General features: G+C 39.5%; 1 protein-coding gene across 2 annotated transcripts in view; it reads left to right on the top strand.

Moving 5' to 3' along the window:
- The window catches only part of COX16 (cytochrome c oxidase assembly factor COX16), a 123,564-nt gene extending 107,955 nt beyond the window's left edge, over positions 1 to 15,609 (top strand). For both annotated transcript variants that reach the window (XM_020986411.2, XM_020986410.2), the window contains one exon: positions 15,245 to 15,609. In XM_020986411.2, the coding sequence (XP_020842070.1) occupies positions 15,245 to 15,361 (117 nt within the window). In that variant the 3' untranslated portion in view covers positions 15,362 to 15,609. The remainder of the gene's footprint in view (positions 1 to 15,244) is intronic.
- Positions 15,610 to 19,743: the final 4,134 nt, after the last annotated feature.

The following is a 19,743-nucleotide window of genomic DNA, read 5'->3' as shown; positions in this document are numbered from 1 at the left end:
CCCTATTCTATCCTCTATCCTAATCCTAATTTCCCCAAGGAATGGTCAGACCAAATTATATTTAGCATCTAGAAGAAAAGAAAATGATCTGGTTGTTAAAAACATAATAAATAGGTTTTCTCAGGTTTTCTAATAGAATCTTCCCTTACTTGGTGTTTTTCTCTATTATTTGATTTATGACCCCATATTTTCCCTCCCATAAGTACATGGAAAAGAGAAATCCTCACGGGATGTTAGCATTGGAAAATCCTTAGAGGTCATCTAGTCCAGAGGTGTCAAACACACTTCCCATTGTGGCCCGAACCAGATGAAAATGTAATTGAGAAATATTTAATAAAATAAATAAAAATACAGTAGAACATAGATAATGTTAGTATGTCATTTTCTAAATCAATCTGTGGCCCCTGGGCATCCTTTGGTAGGGTTTAATGGCCTCTTTTCCATTTGAGTTTGATACCAATGATTTAGTCAAATCCCCTCATTCTTCAGATGAGGTGAAATGACCAAGATTATACAATTAATTAGTGACAGAACCAGAACTAGAAGTAGAACACAGGCCAACTCCTAACTCCCAGACAACTGCTCTTTCCACCGTACTATGCTGTGTTTTTTCTTACTCTTCCTTCTAGTGCCATATTAACAGACTTCTTCCCAGAGTGATTTTTTTGCTGCCTACTTTTTCAGTTTTATTGCAGGGGTCTCATGTTCTCCTCTCCTCTGGAATTGTAAAAGTAAGACATGGTGTCAGCTTCTCAGTTTCTCTCTTAAAAGCAAAGTACCTATTCTCACCACTGCTGTCAAGTTGCGAAAGGGGGAGGGGTGGAGATGGGGTGGGAGGCAAATCAGGGTGGAGAGGAGGAATATCCTCAGGTGCTTAGTCTGAAAACTAATCAGGTCAAAACCTCTTGAGTATTTCACACTACTTGAACTTCAGCCATCTACAAGATTTCATTGATCTGGAGCTCTCTAAACAACAATTGTAACTCAGCACCAAAATACCAGTAGGCTGTGTTTTGCCTTTTTATCTGTTGGCCAGAGGATTAACTGTTAATGGAAACAAACATTTTACTTCTTTACCCTTATTGTACCAGGATGTCTTAGCCATACTGAGTTGGGAAAAGAAGTAGGCTACTACTTCTTCGTGCTACATCTTCATGCATCAGGGTTTGGACTAGGCATTAGCATTCACAAGATCCTATAGCAGAGAGAATGCTAGACGTAGAATCAGGATGATCTTAGTTCTAGTTCCTACTGGACTTTCTAGCCATGTGGCTCTATGACCAGCAGTTTCTTCATCTGTGAAGTGGGGACAGTAATAACACCTAGTTCTTAGAGTTGTTATAAGGATAATATATGTTAAACAATTTTTAAGCCTTTAAGTGCTACATATAAATGTCAGCCAGGAATACTAATAATACTGTTTGTATAAATTTGTATAGTACTTCCCATTTTAAAAGCCACATATGTTAATCTCATCCTAGCATATCTACACTGTGAGGTAGACATAGCTCTCAGATTCTTTACTACACTGAGATTCTGTGGTTCTTTGATTTGCTTTTAGTCCTAAATGAATCACAGTGGTTTAGCACATCACAGGTAGCCAAAGATATTTTCGTGTTTAGCCAAAGGCCTATCCAAATTTTCTGGCAGGCATCATTCTCACTGCAGATGGGTTAACTTATCAGCATATGTCAGCTTTACTTTCCAAACACCAGGCAGAATTAAAGGCTAAGTAAAGAAGAGAACCCTGGTTTCTTGGCTTCGAACCAAGTGTTCCTGGTTCTTGATGCTTAGAAGAATCCTGTTTGTTGGTAAAGGTAACAATAATAGCAACAGAACATCGCTTCTGGCTGCTCCTCTCCTGTCTCAGTAGAAAGGGTTTTACCAGCTACCCAGCACAGAGTGAGAAAGGTGACATTCTGTTATAAAGATGCAGCATGCTGTATGATACTTTGCTCTCAGTTTTCTCTACAACACAGGCTAAAAGATGAAAATTGATTTAGTTCATGAAACATTTCAATGCTGAAAGAATTGGAATCACTGTGGAATTGAGCACTGCCGAGCTCAGTTACCATGATGGGCAAAAGTTGTATGGTTTGGAATTAAGATTGGGCTGTATGTCCAGCTGGATGTGTGGAAATAACTTTATGAAAGCAAGGATAAGGGAAGCTGACAGGAGGAAAGCTACCACCAAGGACCAACTTATAGCACTTTAAATAAACTAACAGTGGCCACTCAAGCATGCCATCAAGAATGAATGAAATCAGTGTTGTTGGCTTTGTAGATGTTTTCGACATCACTGATTGATTAACGTCCTTAATATCGGTCAGTAGTATAGGACAGTCCTGGGCAATAGAGAGCAGCCGTGTGTCTTATTTTCACTTGACGAACTGAAGAACCAAAGCACAGAGGAGTGAAGGAGAGTACCCGAGGGCACACACGAAGAAGAAGATCTGTCTTTAGCTGCAGAAGGACTGGTCTGATAGCTCCGGGGAGGCACTTCGGTCTGACAAGCTGCAGTCGAAGAATGAGCTGTGCCACGCACAACCTGAAGACCCCGAAAGGGCTGCATTCCCTTTTTCTGAAGGGGGGTGTGTGCGTTATTACACTGTATCCAATAGAAAGATGTGTGGATGAATGCCATCTCCCGAGTGGGCTCAAGCTAGCTCATAAACTGTACACATGTAAACAGAAGCTGTGTATCCAGAGACACAATGATGCTAGAGGTAAAATGAAAGATTTGTCTTTTGTGGGCTGGTTAATTATGACATCTCTTTCAAGCCAAGATTATTTTGGGTTTATAGTGTTGATGATACTCCAGAGAGTGGAGAACTTGGGCCCAAGTTCTGTCAATATTTTCCTAGCAATAAGACACCTTATTTTTGGACTCTACAGAGAAGGCGAGGAAGCTTCATTGTTGGAAACCTTTGAATCAAAAACACAGAGAAACTAAAAAGTAAACTTGGAGGATAAACTGGAAAATCTAAATAGTAAGATTTTTATAAATCCATAAATCCAGCTTTATATTGACATTGGATTCAAAGGAATTATTTTTGCATATACATTAATTCATTGGGGAAATATTTGAATGTTTGCTATGTGTAAGGACATTTGAAGACTTGATTCAAATCAAATCAAGTCTTTCTTCCTCCTTTTTTTTCTTAGCTTCCAGTGTTATTTTATTTTACTTTTTTAGTTTTATTTTTCTTTGGTCTTTTCCAGACCAGCTCTGCCACACTGCTGGCAGCTTGTTTTGTGGATATAGAAATCCAGATGAGTAGGTAAAGGGTTTGATTAAAATTTCATAACACTGGTGGTAGTTTAATATAAAATAGATGAAGTAGATACTTCATGAGAAGTAACATGATGTAGTGGATAGAGAACTGGCCTTAGAGGCAGAAAGACCTGGATTCAAGTCCTGCCTTTGGCATATCCGGACTTTGTGACCCTTAATTTCTTACCACCCCAGGTAGCCATCTGAGAGTATAAGGTGCCAGTCTGCATTGGCAGAGGGAATTACTCCCTACAAACACCCTACACCAAATAAATCACAGTTCTAATGGGAAAAAATGATATTTCATATTAAAAAACTAGAACACCATGACCTTAAAGTCTCTTCATCTCTCTGGGCTTAACTTTCCTCATCTCTAAAATGATGGATCGTAAGATCATAGCTTTACACCTAGAGGAACCTTTAAGGCTAATGAAGCCAACCTCCTCATTTTACAGATGAGATAACTGAGGCACATAAAAGAGAGGCAGCTTGCTTGCCTTGGGTCACACACATTATGTGTCTGAGGTAAGATTTGACCCCAAGTCTTCCTGATCACAAAGCCAGGACCCAGTCTGCTATGCCACTTTACCACTACTTACTCCGAGATATTCTCTATGTCCTCTTCTAGCGCTGAAGTCCTATGCTTTTGAAAAGTCTTTGCAAAAATTATAATAGCAAAACTCAGTAGTGGTAAAACTGAAGTGAAGTGTTTTAACTTTAAATTCAGGGAGCTAGGGTCTGGGGTTCAGGTTGTTCTGGTCCCAAGCCTGGGCTCTTCCTTTATTCCAGTTTTTTAGTTTAAATCTAGAATTTTCAGTCATGTTGAAATCAGCAGAAGCTCTTGCATTTAGGGCTAGAGATCATGATTTTTCCTATTCATAATGTATGAAATAAGGAGTTCTTATTACATATGGTTTAGACATAGTATCAATCCTGACTTATCTATGGTATAGATAATGGGGGGGAGGGGAAGAATAGTTGGAATAAGTAAAATGCCCCGAAATCTCATTTTAGCTGTTCGTTTCAGCCATCCCCTCCCCTTTGCCTTTCTCCCCTGCCTTCTGCCTTCCGTACTCACAAATGCTGCTGACAGTTGTTGAAGATCTGACCTGTTTTGCCTGCTTTGAGTTTGACCTCTCTTTCTTGACCCTGTTCCTACTCTGGTGAAGGATCTCAAAGGAATTGAGTGGTTCCTATGTGGTCTACAGAAGTGGGATCATGGGAGAAACCTTTTTAATGGGAGAAAAGAATCTTGGAGCTCATCTCAACTAACCCTCTTATTTTAAAGATCTAGAAACTGAGGCTTCATGTAATTAAGTTATTTTCCTTAAGCCACATAACGAGGCAGGGTAGAGGCTAGGATGCAGGACCCCTGTGTCACCTTCCTACTCAATAAACCCCAATAGCTCCCTGTCACCTCCAGAATCAAATCTAAAGTCGTCTTTGGTGTTCAGAGCTCTTCATAACCTAGTGTGGTGTTTAAAAAATTCAAGAGACATAGTTTCTGGGTAATTTAATTAATTAATAAGGCTAGCATGTTTATTAATAAAAGGAGGTCAGAGATTCTTTTGAATGACGAAGACCCCTCATGGTAGTCGGCTTGCAGTTTCTATGCTCTGGGAAGAGTAGGTGTTCCCAAGACTGGCAGTCAACTCTGATTGTTTAACAATTAATGAGAAAATGAATATTACAGTGAGAAGCTGGGCTGTATTACAATGAGGGTCTTGGGGGAGGTGACTTGGATCACCCAAGTCTTGGTTACTTGGCCTGGGTAAATCTTTTAGAAAGATTTACCACACTGGTTGATTTCTGGTTGAGGAAGTAGAAAAGGTGGAAAACCTTGGTCACAATACAATAGTTATTAAATACAAAAAAGAAACAATCATTTTTCTCAGTAGCTTCTTTTTTTTCACCACCTTTTCACCCTCCTGCTCTTTGAGCCAGTGACACTGGCCTCCTTTCTCTTCCCCAAACTAAACGCTCCCTCTCTCAGCTCTGGGCGTTTTCTCTGGCAGTCCCTCATTCCTGGAATGCTCTCCCTCCTCCTGTCTGCCTCCTGGCTTCCCTGGCTTCCTTCAGGTTCCAGCTAAGATCCCACCTTCCGCAGGAAGCCTTTCCCTAGCCCTCCCAATTGTCCTGCCTTCCCTCGGTTGCGTATTTCTTCGTTATCCTGTACACATCTTGTTTGTGCCGCTGTTTACATGTTGGCTCCCCCATTAGACAGGGAGCTCCTTGAGAGCGGGGTCCCTTGCCTTTCTTCGTATTCCCAGCACTTACCACACTGCCTGTTGCCTAGTGGGTGCTTAATAAATGCTTAATGGCTGCTGCTGCTGTGTCCAGTGCTTTTTCCATTACATTGGGAAGTACAAAGTTTTTGCAGTCCTCAAGCTGAGTAGTCAGTTGCTGACTCATTTAGACCACAAAATGTATTGTATGCATTCCTAGTGCCTTTTTGGTGGGACTGAAAATGATGACCAGATAAGCCTTGAAGTCTTTCTCTGAGGCACACAGAACTGTATCTTCCTAGCCCAAAACCAAATCTGAAATGAAAGTGGAGAGGCCATTCTAAACTACTAGTCCCCTTTCATTGAGCATGTTATTGCCCCACTTCTTTATCTAAGTAATTACCATGTTTCTAGACATAGATACAAATAGACTTTGCATTCCTAACCTTTGGGAGTCTTAATTTTTGGCTCTATCACATTATTATTATTATTATTATTTTACCATATAGACCTTGTGATGTATTATTCCTCATTACTTCATTTATTCCATAAGAATTTAAATGCATGTCAATTATGCTTGTTGTGGGTAAAAGACTGGGGAAACAAAGGTTTGAGCTTCTGAGCGTACCGATTTATTAAGCAGTGCATGCCAGTTGCTCAACAAACAAGAACCAGACTTCCTCAGTTTCAGCACTGGACCCCGAATACAGGCAGAAACAGATTTTCATTTACTAAAAACAATCAAATAAGACCCATTAATTAAAACAACCAGGATTCAAAATTAGATAATCTGATTTCTAATTGGAGGAAAGGTTAGGGATTTTCCAAGTTGGGAGGGGGAAAGCAAACAGGTTCAATTCCCTGAAATCAGGAAAGAGGTGTTCAACTCCCCCCAGGTGTCTGTAAACAAAGAAACATGGAAATAATAACGGATTGATCAGTACAGGACCAGTTTTTGGATAAGACATATGGGTCTATTGAGATGTATAATTGTGAAAAAAAAAACTCTTTGTGTCAATTTCCCAATCTGACTGGACTTCTGGTCAGCATAACCTAGGTCCTTAGGTAAGGGGTCTCTAAGCAGCATAGAGGTGGTCCAGCTTCCCCACCATGCAGGGCTAGGTTCAAACAATGCAATAAGGTTTTCTCCTAATTCCCACAGGTAAATAAAGTTTTCCCATGAGACAGAAATCGGATTAGACCCATGACTGAATAGAAAGGGAACAGAGCCAGCTCCAGAAATGAGTCACAAGATGGAGTCCACATGCTTTGCCCAATTCCCACTACCACTTCTTGTTCTAATGGCTTCCTTTCTATATAGATTTTAGCATTCCTAGACCTCCTCTCTAAACCAACCAGCAAAAGTGCTTCAGGCAGGAAGGACCAGGGCATCTTTTTATATTCCACACATAGTAGCTACTTCATAAATATTTGTTGAATGAATGAATGATATGCTTTAAAAAGTTACTCCTGTAAATTGAGCTTCAGAACAGAGAAAGCCCCTCTGCAGTCTGGCTCTGCAAAGCTGTGTGAAGCATATTCCCTCTGACAGAGCATTTCCAGATGTGTGCTCCTATCTTGAAATGAAAATCTTCTGTCCTATACTTTGAATTTTCCTTCCCATCAATATTTCAAGTGCTTGTCAACTCAGATATACAAGAGGAACACGAAAGGGCAAAAAAGAAATGCCTTTGGTAGGAAAATAACCTTCTTCATTATCCCTTTTGCAGGTCTGGCCATTCATAGGTTTGTAGATTTAGAGCTGGAAAGTCATCTCAGAGTCAGACCCTCTCATTTTACAGTGAAGGAAACTGGGGCCCAGAAAGATTGTCATTTGCCCAAAGTTACTACATAGGTAGTAAAATTGTAAAGCCAGAATTTGAGCCCAGGTCTTCTGATTTATTTCAGTAGATATGTTATTTTGTTAATATTGGTATATCTTCCATTGGTACAGATCACAGCCATCCTATATTTTATCCCATATGATTCTCGTCCAAATTCTCTTATATAGGAGCAAGTAGGTGGCACAGTGGATAGAGCATTGGCCCTGGTGTTAGAAGGACCTGAGTTCAAATCCGGCTTCAAACACATAACACTTACTGGCTGTGTGACACTGGGCAAGTCACTTAACCCCAATTGCCTCACCAAAAAAAAAAATTCTGTTATACAGCTTCTACAGAGAATTTACCCATCACACCAGAGGCCTTCTTCTAGGTCTTTTTACATAACATGGATATTAGCGAAGCACACTGATTATTCATCTTTTATCCCTTCCTCTGACTACAAGTGGCCCTTCTCTCTTCTGATCATACATTTACTTAATAATTCCTTATTCATTTCTTGCGTGGGGGCTGTAATTGGAGATATGTTGCATTCCCACTTGTGCCCACCAAGCTGTCTCCATTTTCCCTTTGGGTCACCTACAACTTTGATTCTTCATAGATTGTGGCATTCTAAGATTTACAAACACACAGCATCACTAGGAGAATACTGTTGGTCTCAAGACTTAATTGTCGTGGACTTGGAAATGTAAGCCTCTGTTGGAGAATGGGGATTGTTTCATCCTTAGGATTTATGTCCCCAGCAGCTAGCATGGTGCCTTAATGAATGCTTGTTGACTAATTCAAGAGTTGTTCTCGCCAATAATGCGTCAGCCTAAAGCCAGCCTGGTGATGAGCCTCCTGTGATTAGCTTGGCCAGACCATGGACTGATATACTGTTAGTCACCAGGCCTATACTGAAAGCCTTCCAAGCTTGATAGAGCCTGCTTAGACGGGCACTCCACTGGTATAGCCTTCAGGAACCCAAGTTCACCTCCATGCCATGATGAGTTAGACTGTAATGGAAGTGCCCTGGGTAAAAGTAATTAAATGGAATGAATTGTGCTTAACATTAAACTAATTTTGTTGTGCTCAGATTATGACAACTTGTAGACAAAAGCAGAGCAAGGATTCTTCCACAGCAGCAAAGGGATGGTGAGCGTCTCAGGTTTCATCTGGCCACTTCCATTTCTCTCATTTCCCAACTTCTTTCCTGTGGCACTTATCCTTTCCTGTCACCTTCCCTGTTTCCTGGCTACTGTCAATACCATCTCCTGATCCCTTTTATCAGGAAAGAAGGGTCTCTTAATCTTAAGGAAGGAGTTCTTAATCTTTGGTTATCATATAACACTTTGGCAACAGTATGGTGAAACCCGTGGATCCCTTTTCAAAATAATGCTTTTAAATACATAAAATAAAAAAAATAGGATCACAAAAGAAACCAATGGTATTACAATACAGTAATCAAAATATTTTTTAAAATAAGTTCATGGATCCCAGATTAAGAACCCCTCCTTTAAGACAACAGCTATTGGTACTCTTCTCTCCTGCTTCTGCTCATCAGTAATGGTGGTTGAGCAGGGGATAAAGCAGAAAGCACATTAGCAGCCTGTGGTTACTTTCGGAAAAGATCCCAACCAAGAACTGTTAGATATTAATGTAAATAATCTAGCTGAAGGAAAGGGCAGGAATATAGATAGAGTATTTGTACTGTCCATTTGCTTGTATGACTTTTAAGGGAGTTTTTCTTTTCTTGGTATAATTTGGGAAATGATTTTAAGCCTTCCTGCACAAAGGTAGCTTTTATGTGGTTCTTTCCTTACTGGTATCAGCCTGGAATTACTCTTCCATGCCTGTCCAACCAGAGCCTTTTCTAGACTCTACCCATGGGAGAAAGACACATTGAAAAAGTCTGAGGAAACTCAAATAGCTAGTTTCTCAGGTATATCTTTTATACTTTAAAGTCCTTTAAATATCAAGAATACAGTAATTATTGATATTCTTTATAATTTCTTATAATAAGGGAAGAATTTTTACATTATTGCATGTAATCACTGTTGTCACTTGGCATCATCTGAGTGACTACTACACGCAAAGCATTTTTCTAGGTTCTATAGATGGGGCGGGAGGGGGGAAGAAATTGTAGACATCAAGGATACAGAACCAACATAAGTGAAAAAAAACCTTAACTTGATATTAATGTAAATCCATAGATTTAGAAATTTGAACTGCTTCATTTACAATACAATACAGAAAACATTATTGAATACTAACTGTGGGCAGAACATTGTGCTAGGCACTGGAGAGGAGATATGGAGTTTAGATCCTACGTGGCCCCTACTTTGAAGTAATTTAATCTAGTAAATTTACAGTCAGTTACCAATTGTTTAACCTTTCAGCACCTCAGTTTCTATAGCTAAGTGAAAGAAATAATCTCTTCCCTAAGATAATGTATATAAAGCACTTTGGACCCCTTAGGAAAAAACAAGTTCAAGTTATTATTTTCCAGGCAGTTTGAAGCACCAAAAATGTGATCATTACTGCCTATATGCATACATACATACATACATATATGTGATGTATATATGATATATGTATACGTATATACACACATGTATACATAGATATACACATTGTATATATTTTGTTAAAGTGATATATTTTAACCTAAATTGCTGTGCTTTGAAAGCATTTTTTAGGATTGCTAGTGATTTCTCTGGCCAGCAGCTCAACAGCAGGTTCTAACGGGTTCATTCTGTGAAGCCCCAAGCTTTTTTCCTGGTTACCTCCCATTTGGAGTCAGGTGTGTCTTTCTGGCTCTGACTGTTGATGGTGACTAACCTTTCTTTGTTATTTCCCTTTTCTTGTTATTTCATATGCCTTCTGATGGAAAGGGAAGTTCAGCTTAATGAGAATCACAGGCTCAGAAAATTTGGGAGGTGAGAGGGACCTCAGCAGCCATTTAAAGCCAACTCGTAGTCAAAGAGATGCCCACCAGAACCTAACTGCTACGTGGCTGTCCACCCTCTACTTAGAGGCCTTCAAAGAGGAACCCACCACCTTGTAAGATGAGACATTCCGCTTCTGGACAGATCCGACTGGGAGGAAGTTTTTCCTGACATCAAACCTAAAGTAGCCATTTTGTTTCTTCTACTCGTTGCTCCTGGTTCTGCCACAAGAGCAAGCAGAATAAGCCTAATCTCCGCTCCAAATGATATCCCTTACAATCCTTGAATGCCGCTCTCATGCCCCCTCAGAGGCTTCCTTTCTCCAAGTTAAAGCTGCCTCATTCCTTTAGCCAATCTTCATATGCCAATCTTCAAACTATTTACCATGCTGGTTGCCTTCCTCTGGACAGTCTCCAGCTTATCAGTTTCTTCTTAACCATGGTGCCCAGAACTGAACATAATATTTTCTATGAGGTCTGACAAGGCAGAGTACAATGGGATTATCACCTCCTTGTTGGAAACACTTCCTTCCTTAATGCAGCCCAGGATTGTATTAGCTTTTTTTTTTCTTCTCACTATCACATTATGTTGCTGATTCGTACTGGACTGCAGTCCACTAAAACCTCCAGGTCCTTTTCAGAACAACTGCTAGCCATACATCCCTCCACCGTCCTATGTTTATGGAGTTTTGGTCACCAAGTATAAGAATTTAATCTTATTAGATTCAGCTCAGTGCTCTAAGAACCTGTGAGGATCCTTTTGTATCCTGACTGTCTTCCATTATGTTAGTGTCCCTCCTAGCTATGCTTTTATATAATCCATTAATAAAAATGTTAGCATGGGGCCAAGTACAGCTACTTGGGGTATTTTGCTAGAGACCCTTTGTCACATTGATACCAGAGCATTAATAATTATTCTTTGAGTCTAGCCATCCAGCCAATTCTAAATCCATCTGATTATATTATCATCTAATCCATATTTCTCCATTATGTTCTTCAAATTGGCAAAGATGACAAAAGATGGTAATAGTATTAGAGGGGTTGTAGAAAGACTGATGCATTGTGGGTGAAGCTATGAATTGGTCTGACCAGTCTGGAAAGCAGTTAGGAATTAGGTGAAGAAAGGACCCAGAGATTCCACTGCTAGCAGACACCCTGAGGGTAAAATTCAAAATCCTCTGGCATTTAATGTTCTTCACAACCCCAAGGAGGTCATTGGTGAAAAGAAAGTTCCCATATGTACTAAAATAATTTGGCAATTTTTCTGGTGGCAGCAAATAACTAGAAACAAAGTACATGTCCATCAGTTAGTGAATGGATAAATAAGTTGTGGTACGTGAATGTAAGCATAATGTTATTGTACTCTAAGAAATTATGAATGTGATGAATACTGAAAGGCATGAGAAGATTTATATGAACCGATGGGATGTGTAGTAAGCAGGACCAGGAAAATAATGCACACAATGACCTCAGCAATGTAAAACAGAAAGGACAACAAAGCAATTGAAACTGAGAGCAACAAATCGTAATGACCAAGCTCCTCCTCAAAGAAGAGATAGCAGGAAAAGATTTCTCTCTCCTTTGTTGAGATGGGAAATGCAGACCGTAATGTCAGACTTTTTTGATATGCTGATTTGTGTGGCTGAACTTTCTGTTCCTTCAAAAAATTATTTATTATAAGGAATGGCTCTTTAGGAGTGGGTGGAAGGAAGGTTTCAGTAGGAAATCTAGGTGAGGTTAAAAACAGAAGATCAACAAAAATTATTTTAAAAAGAATTATGAGTAATCATATCAGTGTTTTCCAGGGTGTGCAAGTGGTCTGGAAGCTTTACTATTAATTACCAGCACAACTGCATAAATATGAGATAACTCACCAGGTTTAATAGTTTATTTCTCAGGGATTCTTAAAATACTTCCACTCTTGTTTCTAAAATGTTGAAGACAGGAACAATTAACATTTCAATTCTTGTGTTCATAGGGATCATAACATTTAGAATCATCATTTTGAAAGGGACCTTTGAGCTCTTCTGGTCCAAACCCCTTGCCCTTACACCTGAGGAAACCGAAGCCCAGAGAAGTTGTGCCCAAGGCATTAAGTTAATTAATAGTAGAGCCTTGTACTCAATGCTGCACTTACCAGATTTACTTAGCTTCTAGAGGCTAGTTTCATTGATGATGTGAGGAAGTCTCATAAAGTCAGCAGAACAATTCAAAGCTTTTGCTGTTGTCTTTTGCATTTTTCCCCTATCTGATACATCTCGGGTAGTTATTTTGAAAATTAGATATAGCACATGCACATAGTTCTATTTAATAGAAGTAAGGATTTAACTCCTGTACTAGTGACGGCTTGGTATGGGAGGGAGACAAGCCTAAATAGAGCAGCAGGACAAGCACACGCAGCAGAGAAGGTCATGTTTGGGGGAAAGGTCTTATTTATGCAACTTAGCCCTATTCTAATCCATCCTGTATGCCCAATTAAATTACCTACTCGAAATAAATAAATAATTAAATGGATGAATGAATGAATGAATGAATGAATAAATACAGAAATAAAGATCTTTTAATGTTTTTTTTCTGGCTTTTTATTTACAGTGTTCTATATACAATGGTAATTATGTTGTTACGTAGCAGTTACCATTGGGTAGAACTGAAGCAATAAATCATAGTTAACTGTAAACAATACTCATAGGTATTTGCTCAGGCTTTTTTTTTTTTGGTGAGGGGAGCCCTTACTGAGTTTCTTCTCTCATTCTTATAGTTGATCGCACCAAAGAATCATGACAGTTGCTGTTTCCTCAGATCACCAGGCAACCATCTTCCCTTGTTCATCTGTGATATAAGAACATGAAATGTCTCTCCATGTAGGGATTCAATAAGTGTGCCTGAAATAATTTCCCCTTGAACTGTCAGTGTGAATCAGTGGCATTATAGTTATCCACCATGTGTAACAACAGATCTAGCTCCCAGTCAGGCAAGACAAAGCAGTGATGGAATTATTATCATTAGTGAAATAATGCTTTATGGCTTTCTCTTCGTATACCTTGTCACATTTGATCTTGACGATGACCCTGTACAAACTGTGTAATCCTGGAGAACGGTGGTACTTGCTGTTTCATTGTCTTCTGGTCAGGCACCTTATTACATGCCAATGGGCAGCTACACCACCAGTTCTAGGACAGCCATCTGGCAAGGAGTCAGGAACCAGAGAAAGAAACTGCGGAATCTTCAGGCTGGGAAGGGCCTTTGAAAGGATTTGTCCATCATTTGTTACAAGGGATTGCTCTTTGGGTAGGGGAGAGAGGGAAAGGATATATTTGGAAATGAAATTGGCTTAAAAATAAGAATAAAAAAATGAGGCCAATCCCAACCCAGGTGGGGAAACTGAAACCCAAAGAGGTTAAGTGGGATGTTGAAAGAACTGAGGATATTTACTGTAGAGGAGATAATACTTTGGGGGATATGATGGTTATCTTAAACTATTTGAAATGCTGTCAGCTTGAAGAGGTATTTAGTTTATTCTAGGTAGCTCCACAGAACAAAACTTGACAAGTTATGGGGAAGTAGATTTCAGTTCAAGATAAGAAAGATCTTTTACTGTCCCAGAACGTAATGCACTGTCTCATGAGGTAGTGAGTTCCCCAGTATCAGAAGTGTTCTAGCACAGGCTGGATACCAACTCTCAAGGATGTTGTAGAGGAGTGAGGAAATGGACAAAGCTATTATATAATAGCTTTAAGATTTGAAAAGCACATTACAAATATCTCATTTTTATCCTCAAAACAACCTGGGAGGTAGGTGCTATTATTATCCCCATTCTGCAAAAGAGGAAATTAAGGCAGAGGTTACGTGACTTGCCCAGAGTCACACAGCCAAGACCAGAGCTCTATTCACTGTGTGATTTCTTACTTACTCAGAGTTGCAGAGCTGGGACTAAAACCCAGATTTTTTGGTAGCATTAATTCTCTTCTCCTACTTCTCAGTGGGTCCACTTGTACCCCCTGTCAAAAACTTTATCCTCTTTCTGTTCCATTTTTTCTTCCTCTTACTTCATTCTGCTGGGAAGACTAGAGAGGCAAGATATGGACAGCTAGATGATCAATCATTCTTGGTTCAGAAGGAAGAAAGGAGAAGGGAAGAAGCATCATTGGTTTTTTTCCCCTTCACCTCAAGCTCTGTGCTGGTCAGCCACTTAGAACAAAGAAGATAGGATGGTTCAAACTCTAATATGGATTAGGTCCAGATGTAAAAAATGCTAAAAACTTTTGTTGTTCTGCTGGAACACTGTCTTGACCTGACTTGACCCACTAACTGACCTATTGCTGGTTAATGGAAAGCCATGTGGTGGCTGCTTTTGTTTCTTGAAATGACATTGACCTTTAACATATATGAGAAACTTACCTTTGAAAACCATTGTGGAAGGAAAGCTCGGTGTGTTAGCTAAACAACCACTCCTGCTTGAAGGAGAGGTCCGAAGGGCCCAGGTTTCCCCAAGTAATTGGAGTTCTCCATGACCCAAGCAAGTTCCACTTAAATTTGTAGAAATTCTAAAACAAAAGAATCCTACAGCAAACTTAAACCAAGGTACAAGGTTTAAGCTTCGTGTTTTATTTTGTTTTTTAGTTTACCAGACAATAATAATATTAAGTTAGCTTGCTCTTTAATTACTCTCCTTTCAGTGTTGTCAAAGGTGAGCCCTCTTAATTGCATTAAGTAAAAACATTTCTATCCTCAGTTTGGTCACCATAAACAAGACTAAGTCTCTGAGTTTTAGGGACTCAAGATCCCTTCCTGAAATTGATTTAGTCATCTATTCATGTAAGAGTGATTAGGTCTGATTCAAGTGAGACCAAAGACATGGAACCTGTCCTAGTATTATTTCTTAATAGTTTATAATACAGTGGGAGCCTTAGTAGTCTATGCTTCCAGTTCATTGAGTTCCTGAACTAATATGCATATTCTCATTTTTGTTTTTTTGCAGAAAATAAAAGATTCAACCTTTGATGACTGGAAGAACATCCGAGGACCTCGACCATGGGAAGATCCCGACCTTCTCCAAGGACGAGACCCACAAACTCTTAAGTCCAAGAAAGCCTGAGTGTGCTGACTCAGATTGCTCTTTTTCAATCAAAATGTCATTACCTGGCTATCCTTGCTTGCCCCTGTGTCTAAGGAGGCAAATATTACATGCCAGAATAAGCCAACACATGAGTAATTGAATGGCAAACATGTTTAAAAAAATCAAATAGTAGAGCTCTTTGTACTTTCCATCTGACCGATTTGCAAATGGAAGTAATTGCACTGAATGGGCACTTTTCAATAAAAATAAGTCTACTTCATTGAGAAGGATGTGGACTTTTTTGGCTCTTTCTCCATTTTTCCCCTTACGAGTTGCTGGGACAATATTTTGACACTTCAGACTGCTTCATAATGAGAATATCCTGGGTACTAACAGAAACTACAGAAACCAGGAAGACACAACTATTCCTATTCTGAACACTTTTTTAAAAAAAGTTTTTGCTTTATTTTTAGAGCTTGGCTTATTAGTTACAGCAATGTCAGTAAGTGATTATTTAATGGCAGTCATTGAAGTGCCATCAGTCTCTGTGAGTACTCGATCTACAGACTATTTCAGGCTATACATTTCTCTGTAGAGCTTCTTAGTTTAATATTTAGAACTAAGAAGCAGTTTTGGAAAAGCTTTAAATTCATTAGCAAATCTCTCTAAGCTTTTTGCTAATAGGGATGAAATGAGCATCCACAGAAATTTAAATATGGGTATTTGGTTTTAAAATGTATTTAAGATCTGTTGCCTCTGGAATCAAATATAAAGTCCTCTTTTTGGCATTCAATGTCAAAACAAGCGTTTATTAACTGCCTATTATGTGTCAGGCTCTATACTAAACTTCGGAATACAAAGAAAGGCAAAAAACAGTCTGTGCTCTAAAGGATCTCTCAGTCTAATGGAGAAGACTACACATTAACAACTGTATACAAACAAGATATATGTGGGATAGATTGTTCATAATCTCAGAAGGAGGACTGGGAAAGGCTTCTTGTAGAAGGTAAGGCTTTAGCTGACACTTGAAGGAAGGCAGAAGGTGGCTAAGTGGAATAAGAGAGTTCCAGGAATGGAGAACAGCCAGTGAACATGCCACAAGATGTCTTGTGTGACGAACAGCAAGGAGGCCCGCATAAGAAGGTATACGAAGACTGGAAGGGTAGAAAGGAGCCAGGTTAGGAAGACTTTAAAAAACCAAACAGAGGTAATAGGGAGCCATAGAAATTTATTGGATGACACATGGTGGTTAGACTTGGGCTTTGGAAAGATCAGTTTGACAGCTGAGTGGATGGATTGGAGTGGAAAGAGACTTGAGGCAAGGAGAATAACCAGCAGGCTATAGTCTCAGCAAGAGGTAATGATTACCTGCACCAAGATGGTGGCAGTGTCAGAGTTGAGAAGGGGGCATATACAAGACTTGGCACCTGAGTTGCCACTAATGTGAGGAGTGAGAAAGATTTATATCCTGTGTGACTGTGAGGATTGTTGGTGTCCTCAATAGTCATGGGCAAGTTTGGAAGGGAGAAGTTTTTTTGGAAGATATAATTAGTTCAGTTTTGGACATGTTGAGCTGAAGATGTCTATAGTGTATCGAGTTCAAGATGTTTAATAGACTGTCGGAGAGGAGAGAATGGAAGTCAGGGTAGAGATTGGACAAATAGAGACTGAGACAGAGCTGAGAATTATCTGCATAGAGATGATAATTGTGAGAGCAGATAAAATCGCCAAGCAAAAATAGCATAGAGGGAGAAGAGAACCCAGCCTGAGCCTTGTGGGGCACCCTAAGTTGTTTTTTGTTTTGCTTTGTTTTTGAGTATTGTCTTTTAATAGGGAGAGAGAGGGACTTTTCAGAGCTAATCACTTAGTGCTAGAGATTGTACAAAGCTCAAGGCTTCCCAGATATAGGAGCACCTTCACAGTTAATTAGGCATGACTTTGATGAAGATCCAGCAAAGGAAATGAGGATTGGTCAGACAGGTAGGAGGATAGGATAGGCGAGAGAGAGAGAGAAGAGAGAGAGAGAGAGAGAGAGAGAGAGAGAGAGAGAGAGAGAGAGAGAGAGAGAGAGAGAGCAGCATCATAAAAACCTAGAGAGAAGAGAATATCAAGAAGAGGTTGATCAACATTGTCAAAGCTATAAAAAGGTCGAGAAGGATAAAGATTGAGAAAAATGGTGAGATTAGAAGCCAGAGAATTAAGGAGAGAATGACAGGAAGGCAAGTAGGGGCACTGACTATGGGTAGCTTTCTCAAAGGAGTTTAGTCACAAAAGGGAGCAGAGATATTGGACAATAGCTAGCAGGGTGGATGGATCAAGTGAGTTTTGGATTTTTTGTTTTTGAGGATGAGGGAGACATGGGCATTTTTTGTAGGCAGTAGGAAAGTAGCCATTAGCTTGGGAGAGACTGAAGATAAGTAAGAGGGGCTTCACAACCAGGCTCCAGGTTTATTACACATTACTCCCTTCTTCCAATCTTGTTCAAGCCAAAGCATTCTTCTCTCTTCTTCACAAGATTCCATCTCCTGCCTTCATTATTCAGTTCAACAAATATTAAACCTGTTTGTCCAAAGCACTTTGGTTAAACCCTAGATTTAGGATATGAAAGTCTTTTATACTTCTGTGTGAATTACAAATGACCTATACCTTCCTCAGGGCTCTTCACATTTTTAAAAACCACTTGCCTATACAAATATATCTCTTAATTGTTGGAAAGGGCGGAAGTTATTTTCATGCTTAAAAGAATTAGAAAACTGTCACTGTATTCCTAATCAGTTCCTATTACCCTCTTTGTTTTTCCCAAAAACTGAGATCAACTATAGGGCAACTGATTTCTTAGTAGTTGCCTACCGTGATATACTTTGAATTCCTAGTAGTGGGGATTGGGATCCCTGGGAGGAGTTGGGGAGAGTAGGCCCTCCTTGGGGTAGATGGGCCAGTGGTGGTTCAATGCAACATGCATATATTAAAAGGCTTATGTTAAATTCAACATACATATCTTAAAGACATACACATATTAAAGTACTGTGTGGAAGTTACTGGGCTAGGAACTGGAGATTCAGAGGCAAAAATGAAAAACATTACCCTCCAGGAACTTATATTCTATTTGACTGAAAGTAGGCATGGCATCTGTTACTCAAACTGCTCCTCTTTTTTCCTTCTTCAAGCACTGGATGTGAATATTATTATTACATGAAAATAGGTAATCTCTGTCTCTATATATCATAGCTATAAATCCACATTGTAAGATGTAGCTGCATCCCCACTGTAGTCTTACCTGCAGCAAAGATAACCTCCGAGATATAAGATGATTTTTTTCACTTTACTAGGAACTGGCAAAAAATTTCACTAGATTTCCAGCTTGTTACTAGTTACATAATTAAAGGAGACTGAATTGCCTACTAGTAATGTTTACCCTCTGTTGATGTGTTTGCAGACAGATTTAACCAGTGGGTTACAGCATAGGGCCCCAATTATTGTGGATTATTCATAAATCCATTCCATCTTTTAACTTTGCAGAAAGGTAGTCTCTTCTTCAGATTCTACTCCTCCTGAGGAAGGAGATAGTCTCTGCCTCCAGGCACTGTCTTTTAGAAAGGGCGTTATACTCTGCCTAGGCAACCAAGTTTATACCCCTAGGTCTAGATCTTTGGAGCCTTTTAACTACTGGTTCCAGCTCAGATTGACAAATCTAGGTCTATAAAGTAAAGAAATAGCTTCCTTCCCAGCTCCTAGGCTTCTGGGTCCCTGAGTAGATACTTATTTTAGACAATTTCCAAGGAAATTTCCTTCATAGAACAAACAGTGCCTGTCCCTACTGTCCTCTTTAAAGCCTCTTTTAGTCCCTTTGCAAAGCTAAGAAATGATCAAGCCTTTGACAGTAAAATAATGAAATAATGCTCCCTCACTGTTTGCCCCCCCCTTTAACATACACTTTCTTTTTCTTTTAAATTATAAATAGACTTGAATCCAGGTAGAGCCATCTAAGAGATAAAGAATGAAAGGACACTTGAGGATTTAAAGGAGACATAGGTTTAGAACTAGAAAGAACTTGAGAGATCAACTATGGGTGGTAAAGTGGGTGGAAGTGCCAGGCCTGAAGTCAGAAGGACCTGAGTTCAAATCTGGCCTCAGATACTTACTAGCTGTGTGACCCTGGGCAAGTCACTTGGTCTTGTTTGCCTCAGTTTCCTCATCTGTCAAATGAGGGGAGAAGGAAATGGCAAACCACTACAGTATCTTTGCCAAGAAAACCCCAAATGGGGTCATGAAAAGTTAGACATGACTGAACAACAAGAAGTCCAACCTTCTCACTTTACTGATGAAGAATCTGAGGTCTGGGACCAAATGACTCAGTCAATCAATGCATGTGTATTAAAGGCCTACTGTATGTCAGGCACTCTGATAGGTGTTGGGAATAC

Source organism: Phascolarctos cinereus, unplaced genomic scaffold, assembly GCF_003287225.1.
Source record: "Phascolarctos cinereus isolate Bilbo 61053 unplaced genomic scaffold, phaCin_HiC Scaffold_3;HRSCAF=262, whole genome shotgun sequence".
In the NCBI taxonomy this organism is placed as follows: domain Eukaryota; kingdom Metazoa; phylum Chordata; class Mammalia; order Diprotodontia; family Phascolarctidae; genus Phascolarctos; species Phascolarctos cinereus.
Note: the sequence above shows the minus strand (reverse complement) of the source record. Positions and strands in the feature narration are given on the sequence as shown.